The following is an 18,813-nucleotide window of genomic DNA, read 5'->3' as shown; positions in this document are numbered from 1 at the left end:
ATATTATTTTTTAATTATTTTTATTGCTTATTTTTATTAGGTACAGAGGACTGTACTTGGAGGAAAAAAATGTTTGTAACAAAAGTTGCCATACATTAGACATTTCTTTGAACATTTCAACAATACATGGCATAATATTAAACTCATGTAAGATTTAAAATACAATCATTTATTCTACCAAGAAGAAAGCTGACCATTTTCAGGTTATAGTATTTTATTTTATAATAAAATACTATACTAATGTTCTAATGTTTCAATAAATAGGATAATAAAATAAAGTAATTATTTATCATATTTAATGATATTTATATTATCATATTAGATTTTTGTAATTTTATTTTGTTATTTTGCTCTAACATTTTATTATTAAATCTAAAATTAAACCGCAAATTAAAAAATATGTGTTTTATTTTTTTTGTAATTTAATTTGGTATCATGGTATAAATATATAAATATAGTTTAGTCTTATATTGCAATGAAAGTCCACTTGGGTGTAGAACCCAAGTGCAGTTTATTTAACATAAATGTGAACTGAATACAACCTAAACAAAGACTTGGCTTGACTTAGAACTGAACTAAACCGAAACAACAGTGGTTACATGGACAAAGCTAGACCAGAGACAACATGAGGGCTATATATACACAAAAACTAATGACTAACAACAAGAAACACCTGTGAACAATCAAGACAATCAACCAATCAGAACACAGAACAGTAAAAGACATGATCACATGAGGGCAAGGAATCACATGACACAAGCAGGAACCAAGACTACGAGAATTTCAAAATGAAAGACATGAACACAAACAAAACCCAAGCCAACGTGACACATATCACTCTCATAAAAAAGATTTATTCTATTTCTATGAAACAAATATGCTTAATTAACTGTAAAATAATGATTATCTTGTCATTTTGACTGACCAGTCTTTCTACCCCTCTGTCCTGTATCAGCCAGTGTCCTCACTGGAGTCTTCCAGAGACCTACCAGTCCTGCCTGATGCCTAAAGACTGTGTGGTCAGTGAATGGAGCAAGTGGGGCTTGTGCTCCAAGACCTGCTCGGACTCCAGTGTTCCTCAGGGCACGCGCTCCCGCAGCAGACAGCTGGCCCGGCTTCCTACAGGAGGAGGGTCCGAGTGCCCCGACCTGGAGGAAAGTCAGACCTGTGAACCTGAAGGGAACGGGGTGCCGCCCTGCGCCATGTAAGTACCACGGACATGCTAGTCCTCGCTACATTTTGCATTTGTTGATCATGTATATGTTTTCAAGCCTTGCAAAGTCCCTGGTTGCATGTTTCTCATGATGTACTAGATAGTGTATTGAAAAGTGAGGTGTAATAATAGCATGGCAAGCCAGACCTACATCAAGATGTTAGGTCTGGGAACTCACAATTGGCTTACCTCAATCCGAGGGGCGGGATAAACGGTTGTCTTTCAATATCCCTCGGCACGCATAGGATAGCGCTACAACCAACCAGAGCAACGAACGGCTGTGGCTGAGTGAGTGGCTGCGTTCCAAACCGCATACTCAATGAGTAGGTACTTAATTTCAATGAGTACTTACTTAACGAGCGCTAAAAGAGGAGGTACTTTATAGCCAAATCTCATTGAGTATGAATGCGATCCGGACATCATCTGCCATATTGACGTTATCATGTGACCTACGACGCGTTATCACAAGCGCAACAACTTAAAAGATGAATGACACGTTTAATTCATCTATCTGTAAATATCTTGATATTGATGAAACTTGCTCATTTTGTGGTATTGTTGAAGAAACAGCTGCCAATTTATTTTGTGAATACATTTAGGGTTGATTTAAGTTGTTATATTTTAAACCCTACTAATGTGACCCACAGTTCCTTATAACGATTGTTTTTAAGAAACACCAAAATCGTCATCTCTTGAATATGTTAATTTCTTTATTTTATACCCAAAAAGTTTCTCCTTTAAGTTTTCCTCTTTTCTTGATGAATTTACCTCTCATTTCATCCCTCAGACTTATAACAACAAAACAATTTTTTAATGTAGGGCCTATTATGAAGAACTATTTAAAGATATTTAGCCTTGTTATTGTTCTTTTTTCCTGTGTATATATCATATTATGATGTACACAAACCAATAATCCTTATGTTTTCTGTTTTGTCATTATGATTGTTCATTGTTAGATACAACTATGGTATCTTTCTATGATCTTTATGTAATAAGTTTAAATTATATGAGCGACAGGTGCACTAACACTTCATAACATCAGTAACTCGACAGCACAACCTAGAACAGTTTTCCTCGGCGTTTGTAATGTCTGCAAAAGGAGACGGGCAGCTGCTCGAAGATCTCCTTTGGAGAAAACTGTTGACTTTATACTCGAAAAATGTAAGTATCGCTCCTTGAAAATTAATATTACCTCAGAATGAATTGCATTGTTAGCCCACCCCAAAACTTAAACAAAATAATATTAAATGCTGACCAATACTTAATTATATTACTCTTTTTTTTATATACTTAATTATATTACTCTTTTTTTTTATATACTATAATTTAATAAAACAAGCAAAATGTAATTTGATTTGTCATATGAATTATGCATGTACATCTCAATTGTCAGTCAAGCAATGAATTAATGCATACATTAAATAATTATATTTTATATACTGACAACAATAAGAAACATGAATAAATGAGTAAAAGAACAAATAAAAGTAACCATCACACAATAAACAAATGCATATACAATTCAACAACACATGAAACAAATCTTTATTCAAACTACAAGCATAAAGGCGCTGAACCCCACATCTACTGCCATCTCAACACAGCGGTTCCCATTCTGCGGCTTTACTCTGATGAATTCACCAGAGGTGACCGTGCCTTCGTGCCGGAGCTTGTTGCTGCGCTTCACAATCTGAGGCGATAAGGGCAGATGGAGAGATGGAGCGTCTCATCCATGGCACCGTTTCCAGGATTCAGCTCTGGGCTCCTCATCCTCAGTGCTCACACCAGTCTGAATAAAAACACGATTAGTTACTTTATAGATTTGTTTATTTACCTTATTTACAGCACATGTGTCTAATGTCAACAGTGTTGACAACAGTGAATTAACGTTATCCTATAATAATGCCACGAATACATCACTCAGATGTCTTTTTCATGTTGTGATGTGCTCATCTGCAATATGTCAGTACTTACAATATTTTCCTTTCAGATGTAAACAGACATTTTAAATAAGCGTGTTTAAGATGTTATGTAAATCCACTTTAGAGACGTTACGTGTGCTTAGAGCTCCCCTGTTAGCTAGCTATACTAAACATGTTTTTACAGCAAAATCACAACTATACTATACTGTCTAACTACTTTACACCATCAACAGTTAAAACATCTACTCTATAGTAGTTTAACACATAAGGAACCGTGTTTACTCACATTTGAAAACCCCCGGCGTCGCTAATCTCCGTGATGTTTGATAATGACGTATGCTCTCGCGTGGCCTCCTGGGATAGAAGTACGCATCGGACAGCACTCAAAAATCGGGCCGGAAGCAGTAAGCCATCCGGGAACTTCTCGCCTACTCTTTTATGAATACTGATGTTTCGGACGTACTGCTTCCTTCACGTACTGTTTTCGCCTACTATATAGTAGGAAAGTAGGCATATTCGAACGCACTTAAGTCCGAATCTCGCGATAATTAGTACGTCACCCAGGTAATTCTCGCCTACTCTTTTGGATTCATACATACTTTTTTGCTCGCCTACTCTTTTTCCCATACTATATAGTAGGGAAGTATGCGGTTTGGAACGCTGCCAGTCCCATGCGTTTTTTCCACCAGTGAATCAGCTAGTTGGTATATTAAACTTTTGCCGTATCCGGTCGTCAAAACTCTGAACACATCTTCCTTTTTTAGGAATGACTTAAGTGACGTTCTCTTAACTCCAAGTCCTCCAGAGTCGCGGGCAAAGCCGATTCGAAAGACCGCTGTTCGCCAGCAGTATCTTCTTTGTTTTCAAGCAGAGGGAAATCACCTATGGAAATCACGCGGAACCGTCATAACTTTGCCGTCATTATGTTAAGCCCGCCCCCACCAACTCTACACGATCTGATTGGCCGGACCAGTTTTTGGTTTTTCCAGCTCAAAAGTCTATGGAGAGTTGCTAGACCACACTTTGCTGCAAAATAATTTTTGCTGCCGCTAGGGTGCGTCTAGATTTCTAGGCTAGTGTAATAAGTCTTTTCGATGTAAACACAAAGTACAGTGAAATCAATACATATCAATTAGACACAGCATGCAAACTTTTCTACTATTATATGTATAATATATGTGATGCATATTTACTGTTCAAAAGTTGGGGGCATTAATCATTTTAAAATACTTATATTCAGCAAGGGTGCATTAACTTGATCAAAAGTAACAGTAAATACATTCATTATGTTACAAAAGATGTCTATTTCAAATACATGCTGTTCTTTTGAACTTTCTATTCATCAAAGAACCATGAAATATGGTTCCCACAAAAATATGAAGCATCACAACTGTTTTCAACATTGATAATAATAAGAAATGTTTTAGAATGATTTCTGAAGGATCATGTGACACTGAAGACTGGAGTAATGATGCTGAAAATTCAGCTTTGCATCAGATAAATAAATTACATTTCATAATTCAGTGGATTTACAATAATAGCTGTCCATCTTTGCATGTGCCTGCCGTCTCCAGCAAAAGCAGTTTGTCGACTAGCTTTTTTTTATCCATAGGTAGAAACCTATGGCATAAGCAGAGATGGACTTATATAAACACATTTATATGCTATTCTGTTATTCATTCTTGCCGCGGGGCCAGTACAAATTTTGGCAGGGGATTTAATAATCTACTATTGGCTCAACAGGGTCAGCAGGGAAAAAATCCATATTGTTGAGCCTGTGATATCTGCATGCATTATTTCAAACAGTCAATATGAATGAGTGCTTTTGAATTGCAGATGTAACACTTTCTTATTTAGACATGACATCCAGCATCAGTGTGCTCTCTTATCACTGCTTGGGATCAAAGGTTTTCATTAAGATGGTTTTGTGTCTGCGAAAAATGAAAGTGATTGAAGTGTTGATATGATGTGATATACGGCAACATATTGATGTCATCTTGTCATGTCTCATTATGTGTCAACCTGAAGGAAACAGTGTTGCTGGAGTTGCTATTTCAAACCTCAAAAGATTTAATGTGGTTCCATGTCATTGAAGTTTCAAGATGTTTCTCCTTCAGAGAAATCAGAGTATGAGACAATTATTGATGTACAGCAAAAGTACAGAGCAATAAAATGAACAACATCGGCTCATTGAAAAATCATACCTACATTTTTGCTAAAACTCCAAAAACCTACCATACAATTCACTGCAGTTTACAGCTGGAATGAACATGGCAGTAAAACATCAACAACTTGTATTCTTTTTCACACAAATGATGATTACAGGGACAGATCATTGATAAATAAAGACTTATATTTGTTCGGTTCCTTACACAGTATGACCTCAAAACACTTTTACCGTAGTGCATGATTTGTAAACTAATACATTTTGACTTTCATTTACATTTACATTTACATTTACTCATTTAGCTGACGCTTTTATCCAAAGCGACTTACAATTGCTATATATGTCAGAGGTCGCACGCCTCTGGAGCAACTAGGGGTTAAGTGTCTTGCTCAGGGACACATTGGTGTCTCACAGTGGATTCGAACCCGGGTCTCTCACACCAAAGGCATGTGTCTAATCCACTGCACCATCACCACCCACATCACATAACCAGCTCCATATGGCTTTTCTAACATAGTAAACTTGCCCAGTAGCTCACCTGGTACAGCATTGCACTTGTGATGCAGTCTGTGAAACGCATGATAAAAGAGCTCAAAGACTTGTTGAAGCAAGCTAAAATGGCTCGGCCACTTAAGAAAAATGTGTTTTTATCTCACGTTTGCAGCCTAGGCTCATTGGAAAAACATGCCTGTGGCAACATTTCTCCAAAATGATATTACGTTGCATCTTGCGCGTTTTCCAATACTTGCAAAGTTTTATCTGAAACGGATAAATGTGAATCTGGCAACGTTTTATTGCGTTGGATATACATATTGTGGCAGTTCTGAATTTAAATGTCCGGTGAGTGTCGCTAAAATGCTGTATCGTGTTTGAAAATGACGTACCAGGTAAACGTAACCATAAACATATCCGAAACAGATTAACATGAACCTGACAATGTTTTAGTGCATTACTTGTAAGTCTCGTGGCACTCCGAAAATGAAATGTGCGAACTGACTTATGAGGAACATTATGACTTCACAAGACCCGAAAGAACGCGTTGTAGTCCAAACGAGCCGTTCGTTGTAGTTCTTGAAAAGGGGATTCTGTTTAATGAAATGTCTCGCTTTGGAGTGGACTTTGAGATTTGTAACCTTTTTTTAAGCTCAAACAGCAACAGTACACACTAACTAAAGTTGAAAAAGTGGAAAAGCATAATAGGACCCCTTTAAAATCTCTGACTTTGGCATCTTGGCAAATCTGAGCACAATTCTCTATAGGGATATAGTCTTCTCTTACCCCTTTTCCACCAAAGCATTTTGAGAGCCGGTTCGGAGCCGGTGCCTGCGCGCGAACCAGTTCTTTGTTTCGACAGCCAAAGAACCGGTTCTCGGCCAGGAAAACTGGTTCTAAAGCGGCACCAACTCTTTGCTGGACTAGAACCGTTCTTTTACCACGTCATGCTTACGGCGGGGGCGGGTTTAGATGTGTTCTAAACATCTTTTCTGACCATTATATAGGATCGCAAAGCCAGGAGAAACATTTGCAGAAACATGATGTAGTCCGCCATTGTAATTGTTATGCTTGAAGTTGGCGCAAGCGTTTCTAGTTTTTTTTTATTAGTTTTTTATTGTAAACATTATGTAAGCAAAGAAGAAAACAGTCATAGAACAAATAAATGGAAAGAAAAAAAAAGACACAAGACAGGGGTACATAACTAATCAGAAAAGATTACATATCAAAGAAAAAGATTAAAATACTTACATATTTCAATTGTTTTTAAAGCCTTCTTGGTTCACGAGTTGGAGATAATCCCAAAGTAATGTTGTACTTGCAAGCATTTCTAGCTAAGATGGATGGCGACGTACACAGTGACATAACGACGTCGTTCATGCTGGGCGCTCTAGTCAGTGGAAAAACAAACAGGATCTGAGAAGGTTCGCTAGTTGAACCAACTCCGAACCAACTTTGAACCAGCACCAGTTCCGAACCGGTTCTTTTTTGGTGGAAAAGGGGTATCTGTAGGCGAATCTGAGAAGTGTGTAACTGAAAAATATTATTTTAAGCTAATTTGCAATCAATTTAATCTCTGCTGTCAAGGAGAAGCAATTGAGATATTATAGAGATCTCACGGGATGTTTCTCTCCTACGGGCATGTATGAAACAAGCACTAAAAACAGCAGTCACGTCTCATGCTTTCAGCTCTCCATGGAGATGTGCCGGCGTGGAGCAGGAGGTCCTGTCGGGAGACGGTTGACCCCAGCTCTGCCATGTGAGAGTCAGCACATGAGCATATGGAGACGGGGCCGGTCTGTGGTCCCGAGCCAAGAGAGATGCACTGACAAATGGAAGTGGTCTTAAGAGCTCGGTGACGCTGCTCTAATCTGGTTCTCTCACAGATGGCACACACTGGCACGTCGTCACAGGGCAAACGGCACTTTCTCAGTCTCCCACGTACTGTGAATAGGCAGCTCGAAAAGATAATGGAGTTTTCTCAATTCTGTTTCGCACTATTATGAAAGTAGGAAAGAGAAATCACAAATGACATCTCTTTAATATCTCAATTTTTTTCTTCAGGACAGCAATAGGATTAGATGGAGGTCGAATGGAGGTTCTGAAGTCTTCTCCTTCTCCGATTATAAAAGATCCCAGTTACAGAGATTTCACGGGTTGTGTGCCATTCAAAATGCCTTTTATATTCCAATTAAATTCCTGAATTTGACTTTATGTGGCAGGCAAAGAGGATACAGCATTGCTCTTTGAAGGAATTACAAATAAAGTCATTTAAGTGCATATGATAGTAATTTATAACTAGAAGTGTTTGTAAAAAAGCAGGCTTGAAGTTTGAAGGTTTATATCTCTAACAGACAGTAAGAGTGATACATAGACTTTTGTGGACCGGGGTGGAAGAAAACGTATTTTCTATGTTGACTTTCTTTTAATTGCTATTAAGTAAATCCTCCCTTCCTGTCATTCCAATTCAACTTCCTCTGGGGTGTGGCTAATTCAGCTTGAATTCCAAAAGTGAAAATTTAATAAGTTTATTAATAATTTAAATTCACCTTTTAGTTATTTTGTTATGCACGTTTGTCATTTTTATTAGTTTAATTTTTTTTTATTTAGCTTGATTTTTATTTTACTTTTTTGCTTATTTTAGTGCTTCAACTCAAACTTATTTAAGTAAGGGGCCAAGGATTCAAGATTTTAATAGTTTGTTTTACTTAACAACACTACTGAAAGTTTTTATTAAATTCTTCCATTTTCTTCCAAGATCCTTTTTTTTAAGCATTCAACCATTTGCTTGGAGATAATATTTCTTGCTCCAGAACATAACAGTCAAGGCGTTCCCATTACCCTTCAAATTGCTCAAATTGAAATTGCGAATTAAAAATACGCACAATGGAAACACGTCAATTTCGCAAAAACTCCCGTTTATCGCAAAAAAAGTTTTTACGCTCGCAAGAGGTGGTTTTTCAGGCAATTCGAAAAAGGAATATTTCGCAAAACTGCAATGGAAACAGTTTTTGCGCATTTACAGTCACATGACTTAGAAGGCGCGGTGTGTTTGGACAGAATACGAGACATTTATCGATATTTAGAAAAAAATCGCAAAAGTTTTGTGCAAATCTGTAATGGAAACATGTAATGAAAAATGGCCTGTGACACACAACCCAAATGTATATACTGTATGTATGTGTATACTGAAGATTTATTATAGCTACAGTATGGGAGAGCACAGATTTAGGACATAATAGCCTTTCCGTGTTATTTTAGGTATGCGTGGCGGAGCACAGAATGGAGTGAATGCCGTGTTGACGCGCTGCTCAGCCAGCAGGACCGGCGGCGTGGGAATCAGACTGGACTGTGTGGTGGAGGTGTGCAGAGCAGAGAAGTGTACTGCGTCCAGACCAATGCAGAACTGCTCAGCTACACCAATAACAACACAGGCAAACAAGGTACAGGCTTCTATTTGACAATATATAATTACAGAACTATGGCATTTTTCAGACATGCAAATTTTTCTTTTTGAGCCAGGACAAATCAGTGATTGGCTGATGGCACAACGAGAATGTGTTCAGTCCCAAACCGTGAAGACTGACTATCCTGAGCTGTGATTAATAATAATCATAATAATCATATTATTTTATAATAATAATAATTAAATTTATTTACTTCAGGCTTTTAAGAGTCCTCCAAAATGTGCCCACTAGCAAAACATCTACTAAAATAACATTCAATTTTGTGATATAAAGATGTGTTCATGGCATCAATTAAACAAAGATACAATTTTTAACAAAGTTTTTATGAATCCATTAGAGAATCTTTATAGGTTCCATTTGACTCCATAAGGGAAGTTTCATATGATTTCAACCTTCCTTCCTTCCTTCCTTCCTTCCTTCCTTCCTTCCTTCCTTCCTTCCTTCCTTCCTTCCTTCCTTCCTTCCTTCCTTCCTTCCTTCCTTCCTTCCTTCCTCCCTCCATCGCTCCCTCCCTTCCTTCCTTCTTCCCTCCCTCCCTTCCTTCCTTCCTTCCTTCCTTCCTCGCTTCCTTCCCTCCTTCCTCCCTCCCTCCCTCCCTCGCTCCCTCCCTTCCTTCCTTCCTTCCTCCCTCCCTTCCTTCCTTCCTCCCTCCCTCGCTCCCTCCCTTCCTTCCTTCCTTCCCTCCCTCCCTCCCTCCCTCCCTCCCTCGCTCTCTCCCTTCCTTCCTTCCTCCCTCGCTCCCTCCCTCCCTCCCTCGCTCCCTTCCTTCCTTCCTCCCTCGCTCCCTCCCTCCCTCCCTCGCTCCCTCCCTTCCTTCCTTCCTTCCTTCCTTCCTCCCTCCCTCCCTCGCTCCCTTCCTTCCTTCCTTCCTTCCTTCCTTCTTCCCTCCCTCCCTCCCTCCCTCCCTTCCTTCCTTCCTTCCTACCTTCCTTCCTTCCTCCCTCCCTCGCTCCCTCCCTTCCTTCCTTCCTTCCTTCCTTCCTCCCTCCCTCGCTCCCTCCCTTCCTTCCTTCCTTCCTTCTTCCCTCCCTCCCTCCCTCCCTTCCTTCCTTCCTCCCTTCCTTCCTCCCTCCCTCGCTCCCTCCCTTCCTTCCTTCCTCCCTCCCTCCCTCCCTCCCTCCCTTCCTTCCCTCCCTCCCTTCCTTCCTTCCTCCCTTCCTTCCTTCCTTCCTTCCTTCTTCCCTCCCTCCCTCCCTCCCTACCTTTCTCCCTCCCTCCCTTCCTTTCTCCCTCCCTTCCTTCCTCCCTTCCTCCCTTCCTTCCTTCCTTCCTTCCTTCCTTCTTCCCTCCCTCCCTCCCTCCCTCCCTCCCTTCCTTTCTCCCTCCCTTCCTTCCTCCCTTCCTTCCTTCCTTCCTTCCTTCTTCCCTCCCTCGCTCCCTCCCTTCCTTCCTTCCTTCCTTCCTCCCTCCCTTCCTTTCTTCCTTCCCTTTAAGAGTCCTCAAAAATTAGTAAAATTACTATAATAACATAATATTTTGTGATTTACATTTTGCTTTTTAAAAATACCTCTAAGAACAATGTAAATACTAGAATACAGTACATGGATCTCTCCCTTATGATCTTTCTCTTTCCCTACCTTCTCTGCCCGTCACCCACATGCATGTATGTGTGTAAATCTCTTACTCTGCTGTATAAATTGCATCAGCAGTTCTTTGCATGCTCTACACACACCATCACTTGATTATTGGCCCACCCATCTTCATAGAAAATACCTTTTTTATCTCTCTCCCTCCTGCTCGCTCTTTTGATGCTCAGAACTGTATGGTGAGCACATTGAAACTTATCGTAACGCACATGTCCCCGCACATTAGAGCAGACGAGCGCTGACTGCATGAAAAGCTCTGGTTAAAGAACCGCTATTAAAACAGGCCACTGGTGGAGCTGCGTATGCTGGGAAATCTGTGTCCTTATCAGCGTGGTGCAGGAGATGTCTGGCTTCACTGGGGGGTAATCTGCGCCGCTGACAGCAGATACATGAACGCAGACGCTGCAGAAAGTTAAAGGGGGAAATGTGCTGGAGCTGATGGAGTCATGATGTTCTCGCCCTGGGAGGATGTTGTCAGATTCAAGATTCTTTGATGTGATGAAACCTTCATCAAATCTATCTGGAACAGTGATGCTCATTTACATTTTCTTCTAAGAATACAACATTGCACTTGTAGCACGAACAGAACGTTATTTCCCACAGGTGGCCTCACTGTCTTAAAACAAGAGTGACACATGAGAACTTTTCTTTTAATTTGATTTTATAAAGGAACCCTTAAAAGTTTCATATGATGCCATAAGCGAATATTTAGTTCAATTCAATTCACATTTATTTGTATAGCGCTTTTCACAATACACATCGTTTCAAAGCAGCTTTACAGAAAGTTCCATTTAATTCCATATTAGAATCTTTATAAGTTCCACTTGAAATCATAAGGTAATCTTTCTAAGTTTCATATGATGCCATAAGTGAAACTTTATAAGTTCCATTTGATTCCATAACATAATGTTTATACTGTAAGTTTCATATGCCATTACTGGATCTTTATAAGTTCCATTTTATTCCATTAGAGAATCTTTATAAGATCCATGATGCTATAAGAGAATCGCTGTAAGTTCCATGTGATGCCATAAGCGAATCTTTATAATCTTCATAAGAGATTCTTAAGTTCCATTTGATTCCATTAGATAATAATTTCAAGTTCCATATGATGCTTTTATAATTTCAAGTTCCATATGATGCTTTTATGAAGTTATGAAGTTGCTTTTATCAGTTAAAGAATATTGCGAAAATTAAGGCATTTTTATCACTCAGAGACATGGAGTCTGTGATACATGCTTTTATTTCATCAAGATTAGACTACTGGAATGTGCTATACTTGGGTGTCTCACAGTCCCTACTGTCACGTCTTCAACTGGTCCAAAATGCTGCTGCTAGATTGCTGACAGGAACAAGGAAAAGAGAACATATTTCGCCAGTATTGTTCTCTCTCCATTGGCTTCCAGTTAAACATCGTATTGAGTTCAAAACACTGTTGTTTGTTTATAAGGGATTGCATGGACTGGGTCCTCCATACATCTCTGATCTCCTTTCAGCCCACCATAATGTTTTTAGAAATCTCAGGTCAACCAGTAGTCTACAGCTGACTGTCCCGAGGACACGTCTAAAATTAAAAGGAGTTTTAAAATTTAAAATTAAATCTTGCCTTTTCTGTGGCCGCTCCACAGCTTTGGAACAATCTGCCATCTTATATAAAGACTGCACCTACATACATTGATTTTAAATCGTTGCTTAAAACCCACTTATTTACTGCTGCTTATGGGCATAAGCGGCTGTAGTGGTATCGCATTGTTTTGTGCATTGTTTATTTGTGGTTTTATGTTTTATGGATACTTGTCTACACTTTGTTCAGCACTTTGGCCAACAGCTGTTGTTTTTAAATGTGCTCTATAAATAAATATGACTGACTGACTGACTTTAGGAGATTCTTTAAGTTTTAATATAATGCCATAAGAGAATCCTTGAGTTCCATATAATGCAGAAAATTAAAATAGAATTCTTTGCTAGATGCTACAAAAATCCATTGAAGAAGCTTGATTTTTGAGAGTTGGAGGAATCTTGTGTCTTCTGACTGTCTGAGTTCTTAGCACAAGTAAAAGCTAACCAGCTTATACCTCACATTATCACATTACTGTCTGAATGAAAGTCAATGGAGGCGATGCCTTAGTAGCCTGAATAAACTGCTTTGACATTCGATTGGACAGATCTGTCTTGGAGTCTACTATGAAAAGATAGCTGTTTTATAAGGGAACTAAATGTGACATATTTATGGCATTACAAACCAAGAAGAATGGCATGGACCGTTTGGCACTGCTGGTAAATGGCATAACCGGGGTTTGCTTTAACTGAATATTTCTCTCTCACTTACCAAATTGTAAAAACATTGACAGATAATTCACAATGCTTTCTGTTGTTCTGACAGATATAAAAGTAAGTTGTCTGGTCTATTGCATTTCATGAAGAAAATAGAGAAAATAAAATGTGAAACTCGACAGAGAGGTGTGAGTGTTAATTTAACGGGAAAAACAAGAGTTTTTAATATTTTACTGACAGATAAGAGTAAAGCATGATGGAAATTTTACAACCTAGTCCATCCGGATGACAGAAAATCTTTATTCTGAATGCATCCCCTGATCGTAACCGTGCCTTTATGCTGCTAAAAACGTAAATAATTTTGATGACATTTCAAAAGTGGCTGTGCATTGTCATAAAATGTATATCATTTTATTGTATTTGTTTTTTGAGGGCTCTTAAAAGGTTGAATGGGCTTATATTCCCCCTTGTCTGCGGCATTTGACGTCACAGCGCAGGATAGTTAAAGTTTATGCCAGCTTATGCCTTGCATTATCCCTTTAAAGCTGTAATATTATGTTTATAGTCACAGTATATACACTCACCTAAAGGATTATTAGGAACACCTGTTCAATTTCTCATTAATGCAATTATCTAATCAACCAATCACATGGCAGTTGCTTCAGTGCATTTAGGGGTGTGGTCCTGGTCAAGACAATCTCCTGAACTCCAAACTGAATGTCAGAATGGGAAAGAAAGGTGATTTAAGCAATTTTGAGCGTAGCATGGTTGTTGGTGCCAGACGGGCCGGTCTGAGTATTTCACAATCTGCTCAGTTACTGGGATTTTCACGCACAACCATTTCTAGGGTTTACAAAGAATGGTGTGAAAAGGGAAAAACATCCAGTATGCGGCAGTCCTGTGGGCGAAAATGCCTTGTTGATGCTAGAGGTCAGAGGAGAATGGGCCGACTGATTCAAGCTGATAGAAGAGCAACTTTGACTGAAATAACCACTCGTTACAACCGAGGTATGCAGCAAAGCATTTGTGAAGCCACAACACGCACAACCTTGAGGCGGATGGGCTACAACAGCAGAAGACCCCACCGGGTACCACTCATCTCCACTACAAATAGGAAAAAGAGGCTACAATTTGCAAGAGCTCACCAAAATTGGACAGTTGAAGACTGGAAAAATGTTGCCTGGTCTGATGAGTCTCGATTTCTGTTGAGACATTCAGATGGTAGAGTCAGAATTTGGCGTAAACAGAATGAGAACATGGATCCATCATGCCTTGTTACCACTGTGCAGGCTGGTGGTGGTGGTGTAATGGTGTGGGGGATGTTTTCTTGGCACACTTTAGGCCCCTTAGTGCCATTTGGGCATCGTTTAAATGCCACGGCCTACCTGAGCATTATTTCTGACCATGTCCATCCCTTTATGGCCACCATGTACCCAATCCTCTGATGGCTACTTCCAGCAGGATAATGCACCATGTCACAAAGCTCGAATCATTACAAATTGGTTTCTTGAACATGACAATGAGTTCACTGTACTAAAATGGCCCCCACAGTCACCAGATCTCAACCCAATAGAGCGTCTTTGGGATGTGGTGGAACAGGAGCTTCGTTCCCTGAATGTGCATCCCACAAATCTCCATCAACTGCAAGATGCTGTCCTATCAATATGGGCCAACATTTCTAAAGAATGCTTTCAGCACCTTGTTGAATCAATGCAATGTAGAATTAAGGCAGTTCTGAAGGCGAAAGGGGGTCAAACACAGTATTAGTATGGTGTTCCTAATAATCCTTTAGGTGAGTGTAGCTCATAGTGATAATATTTGTATTTGTCCCTTGAATAATGCTTATTAGCAGTAGTTCACTAGAGTTGGTGTTTGTGTGTTTTGTAGAAGGTCAGTCTCCAAATGGCCAGACGCCTAGTGTCCCTCCTCTCCTGTCTATCACCTTTGAGATCTCAGGTAAGATTTTTAACACCTTTAAAGGAATATTTTGGGTATTTTTCAACTGAATGTAAGTGTACCAAAGTTGTTTTGAAAGTATAACCAACACTTCGTCAAAATGATTGATTGTGATTATCAAAAGCATGCCAAAGATGAGGTACATGGACTTTTAATCTTTGTATTCTTTATTTTATTTTACTCTTCCCCCCCCCCTTTACTTTCTGTATTTGAAAAAATGGTCTTTGTTTGATCAAATCTCTTTGCCTGAGGCATGTATACATTTTTTGTTTGCGTAGTCTGTTTACTTTCTGTATTTTTGTTAGTGTTTGTGTCCATAGAGAGCTCATTACAAGCGTAGATACTGATGCAACACTGTGTTTTAGTCAACGCTCTCCTCTGGGCACCAGACAAGTGACAGAGATTGATTGGCGATGACTGTCCTTACAGGTTCTTACTGTACGCTCTTCCTCAAAAAAAGCAATTGGGCCTTTTAAACTAGATCATTCTACGTTTGATTTCATGGGCTTTATAACATGGGGCAAAGCCAAATCAATAATTTGGGTACAGTAAGATTTTTTATTCAGCAAGGACAACAGTGGAAATAAAGATATTTGTAATGTTACAAAAGATTTCCATTTTAAATAAATGTTGTTGTTTTTAACCTTTCTATCCATCAAATAATTCTTAAATGTATCAAACATAGGAAGCAGCACAACTGTTTTCAACATTGATAATAATAATAAATATTTCTTGAGGAGCAAATCATCATATTAGAATGATTTCTCAAGGATCATGTGACAGTAAAGACTGGAGTAATAATGCTGAAAATGTAGCTTTGCATCAAAGGAATAAATTACATTTTAAAATATATTTGAATAGAACACAGTTATTTTAAATTGTAATAATATTTCATTGATTTTATTGATATTTCAATAATATTATTGAGCATATAAATGCAGTTTTGGTGAGCATATGATACTTCTTTTAAAACTTTTTTTTATTTTTTTAATCTTACCAACCCCAAACTTTTGTATGTTAGTGTATAGCAAGCAATAGCAAGGCCACCTTAGGTTTTTCATCTATTTTCAAACAGTGACCGAATACCAAATCATTCTCATGCTTGGAGCTAAGCCTGTCCGCCTGGGTTTGTCAAAGCAGGCACAAGACCGCAAATTTGGATTAGACAGAAAGTTTGCACAGAAGGTCTAGACCATCTGGCACGTAAACAAGGACAACCTGTGCAGTGTTATGCTAACTCAGATGAGGGTGCATTACACTGAAATCTGTCTCTCCATTAATTTCGGGAACATGCGGCACTAGAACAGTTGAATGGAGGACTGTTATTCCCCATGCTAGGTTTCCAGTTCAATCGATTTTTTTTTAAGGTCTGTGGCGAAGTCAATCTTCTTGTACTATTTAGTTCACAATCTGTGCACATTTCTGTGAACATTTTGTTTTGGAAGTCTCTAGAGAGCAGAACTCACCACATATCAGTATGAGAGAGCTCCGCGAGAAGAGTTTACCTCTCTTTGATGCAAACGCAGCAGTCATGTCACCTGTCACCCATCAAGCCGACAGGAAAATCCTGTGTTAAATCATTAATGTATCACTCTTGTTTATGTTTTGAGTTTGGATTTTATAGTTTCACGCATATTGAGTCCAGACAGGATTTACGTAGTTTGTTCATTGTCTACATTCATTTGAGGACTATTTCCATCCATCCATCCATCCATCCAAATCCATCCATCCAAGTCCATCCATCCATCCATCCATCCATCCAAATAGATAGTGCAATAAAATAAACGCTTAAGTCTATTTTGGATGTCCATCCATCCAAATAGATAAAGTGCAATAAAATAAACGCTTAAGTCTATTTTGGATGTCCATCCATCCAAATAGATAAAGTGCAATAAAATAAACGCTTAAGTCTATTTTGGATGTCCATCCATCCAAATAGACAAAGTGCAATAAAATAAACGCTTAAGTCTATTTTGGATGTCCATCCATCCAAATTGACTAAGTGCAATAAAATAAACGCTTAAGTCTATTTTGGATGTCCATCCATCCAAATTGACAAAGTGCAATAAAATAAACGCTTAAGTCTATTTTGGATGTCCATCCATCCAAATAGATAAAGTGCAATAAAATAAACGCTTAAGTCTATTTTGGATGTCCATCCATCCAAATAGATAAAGTGCAATAAAATAAACGCTTAAGTCTATTTTGGATGTCCATCCATCCAAATAGATAAAGTGCAATAAAATAAACGCTTAAGTCTATTTTGGATGTTTTCTTTCCACTGGTCTGAAAGAAAGAAAAAAACGCTATGAAAAACCAAATAGGCCCAAATCTCACAATTGTTTTGCCTGTATTATTAATTTTCTTCTTCTTTTTTTTCAGAATTATTTAATTTATTTAATTTTATCATTATTTATTTTTAGGATGGTTGATAACAGGAAATATAATCAAATTAGTCAAAATATTTTATAAACAAAAATGTGCATTCAAATTGTGCTAAAATCTGTGGAGATTCTGGTTTTCTCCTGTTTTTCCTTTGCTGTGATGCAACTGGGAATGGAGATTCTTTGGAGCGTGTTAAATGTTGCCATTTGTTGTTTTCTGCAGTTACATAAACCTAATTGTACTCCATGTGTCGTCTACATGTGAGAGTCTTATTGCAGTGTTTTAATGTGTGTGTTTATATGCATTATAGCATCACAACCCGTAGACGTTCGGCTCTGCAAGGGAACGTCTCCAAGTACCACGCAACTGTGTCACATCCCGTGCCCTGTGGAGTGTGAACTGTCCCCGTGGGGCGCCTGGGGGCTCTGCACCTTTGAGAATTGCGAGGAACGGGTCGTGAAGAAAGGTAAACATGGCTGAAATAATAATATATTCACTGACAATATTTTACTGAGCTATTTTGCAGTTTATGTTTTTGCTGAATACTGACTTACTGGGAGACTTGGATAGAGCCAGAATACAATATTTCCTTTTGATGTCCCCATTATCTTATATTATTGGTCCAGGATGCTGCATTGCAGCATATCTGCAACAATTATGGAACAAAAATGTCTTAAAAATTTGATTCGAACAGTACATACCCGAAGCACACAGATACACTTGAGTATAACCACAAAAGGTAGACCTCAGTACTAGAGCTAACTTGTGAATCTCACAAAAACCATATTAGATGAAGGTAACACTTTATTTTAATGGTCCACTTTAGACATTCTGCTAACTATAAGTAACTCTCATTAGAGTATTAGTAGACTGTCTGTTTAATATCTGCAAAGACCTTATTTTGACGATCCCCAAACAGACATTCTGCTGACTATAAGTAACTTGCAACTACGTCAACGTATTCTTCTAACCCAAACCCTAACACCTAACCTTAACCTAACAGTCTACTAATACTCTAAAGAGAGTTAGTTGACATGTAGTAGTAAAGTTACTTATAGTTAGTAGAATGTCTCAAGTGGACATCGAAATAAAGTGTAACCTAGATGAACGGCACTTTGGCTGAAAAACAAAAAGTACAGAGACCTATGGCTATTAAAGTTGGAATTTACTGAACTTTGCCTCTATAAATAAAGGTAAATCTCAAAAAAGAACATGTCCAGATCACCCAAAACCAATTTAAAATCGTACCGACCTCAAACTTTTGAACGGTAGTGTATATATTTATATATTTGGAGAAAATTATGCCCCATTTTATGGCCTGTTTTTAATATTGTATTTTTATTTTAAAGTC

At 38.5% G+C, this 18,813-nt stretch overlaps 1 protein-coding gene across 1 annotated transcript in view; it reads left to right on the top strand.

The window, feature by feature from the left end:
- LOC130091562 (thrombospondin type-1 domain-containing protein 7A) overlaps nt 1-18,813 on the top strand; it is a 130,404-nt gene that overhangs the window by 53,846 nt on the left and 57,745 nt on the right. Inside the window, exons 3-5 of the mRNA XM_056259504.1 lie at nt 956-1,204; nt 9,056-9,237; nt 17,773-17,928. Of these exons, the coding sequence (XP_056115479.1) occupies nt 956-1,204; nt 9,056-9,237; nt 17,773-17,928 (587 nt within the window). The remainder of the gene's footprint in view (nt 1-955; nt 1,205-9,055; nt 9,238-17,772; nt 17,929-18,813) is intronic.

This window comes from Rhinichthys klamathensis, unplaced genomic scaffold (genome assembly GCF_029890125.1).
Source record: "Rhinichthys klamathensis goyatoka isolate OS25496 unplaced genomic scaffold, OSU_Roscu_1.1 h1tg000168l_1, whole genome shotgun sequence".
Lineage (NCBI taxonomy): Eukaryota > Metazoa > Chordata > Actinopteri > Cypriniformes > Leuciscidae > Rhinichthys > Rhinichthys klamathensis.
This window is presented reverse-complemented; position numbering and strand designations above follow the sequence as displayed.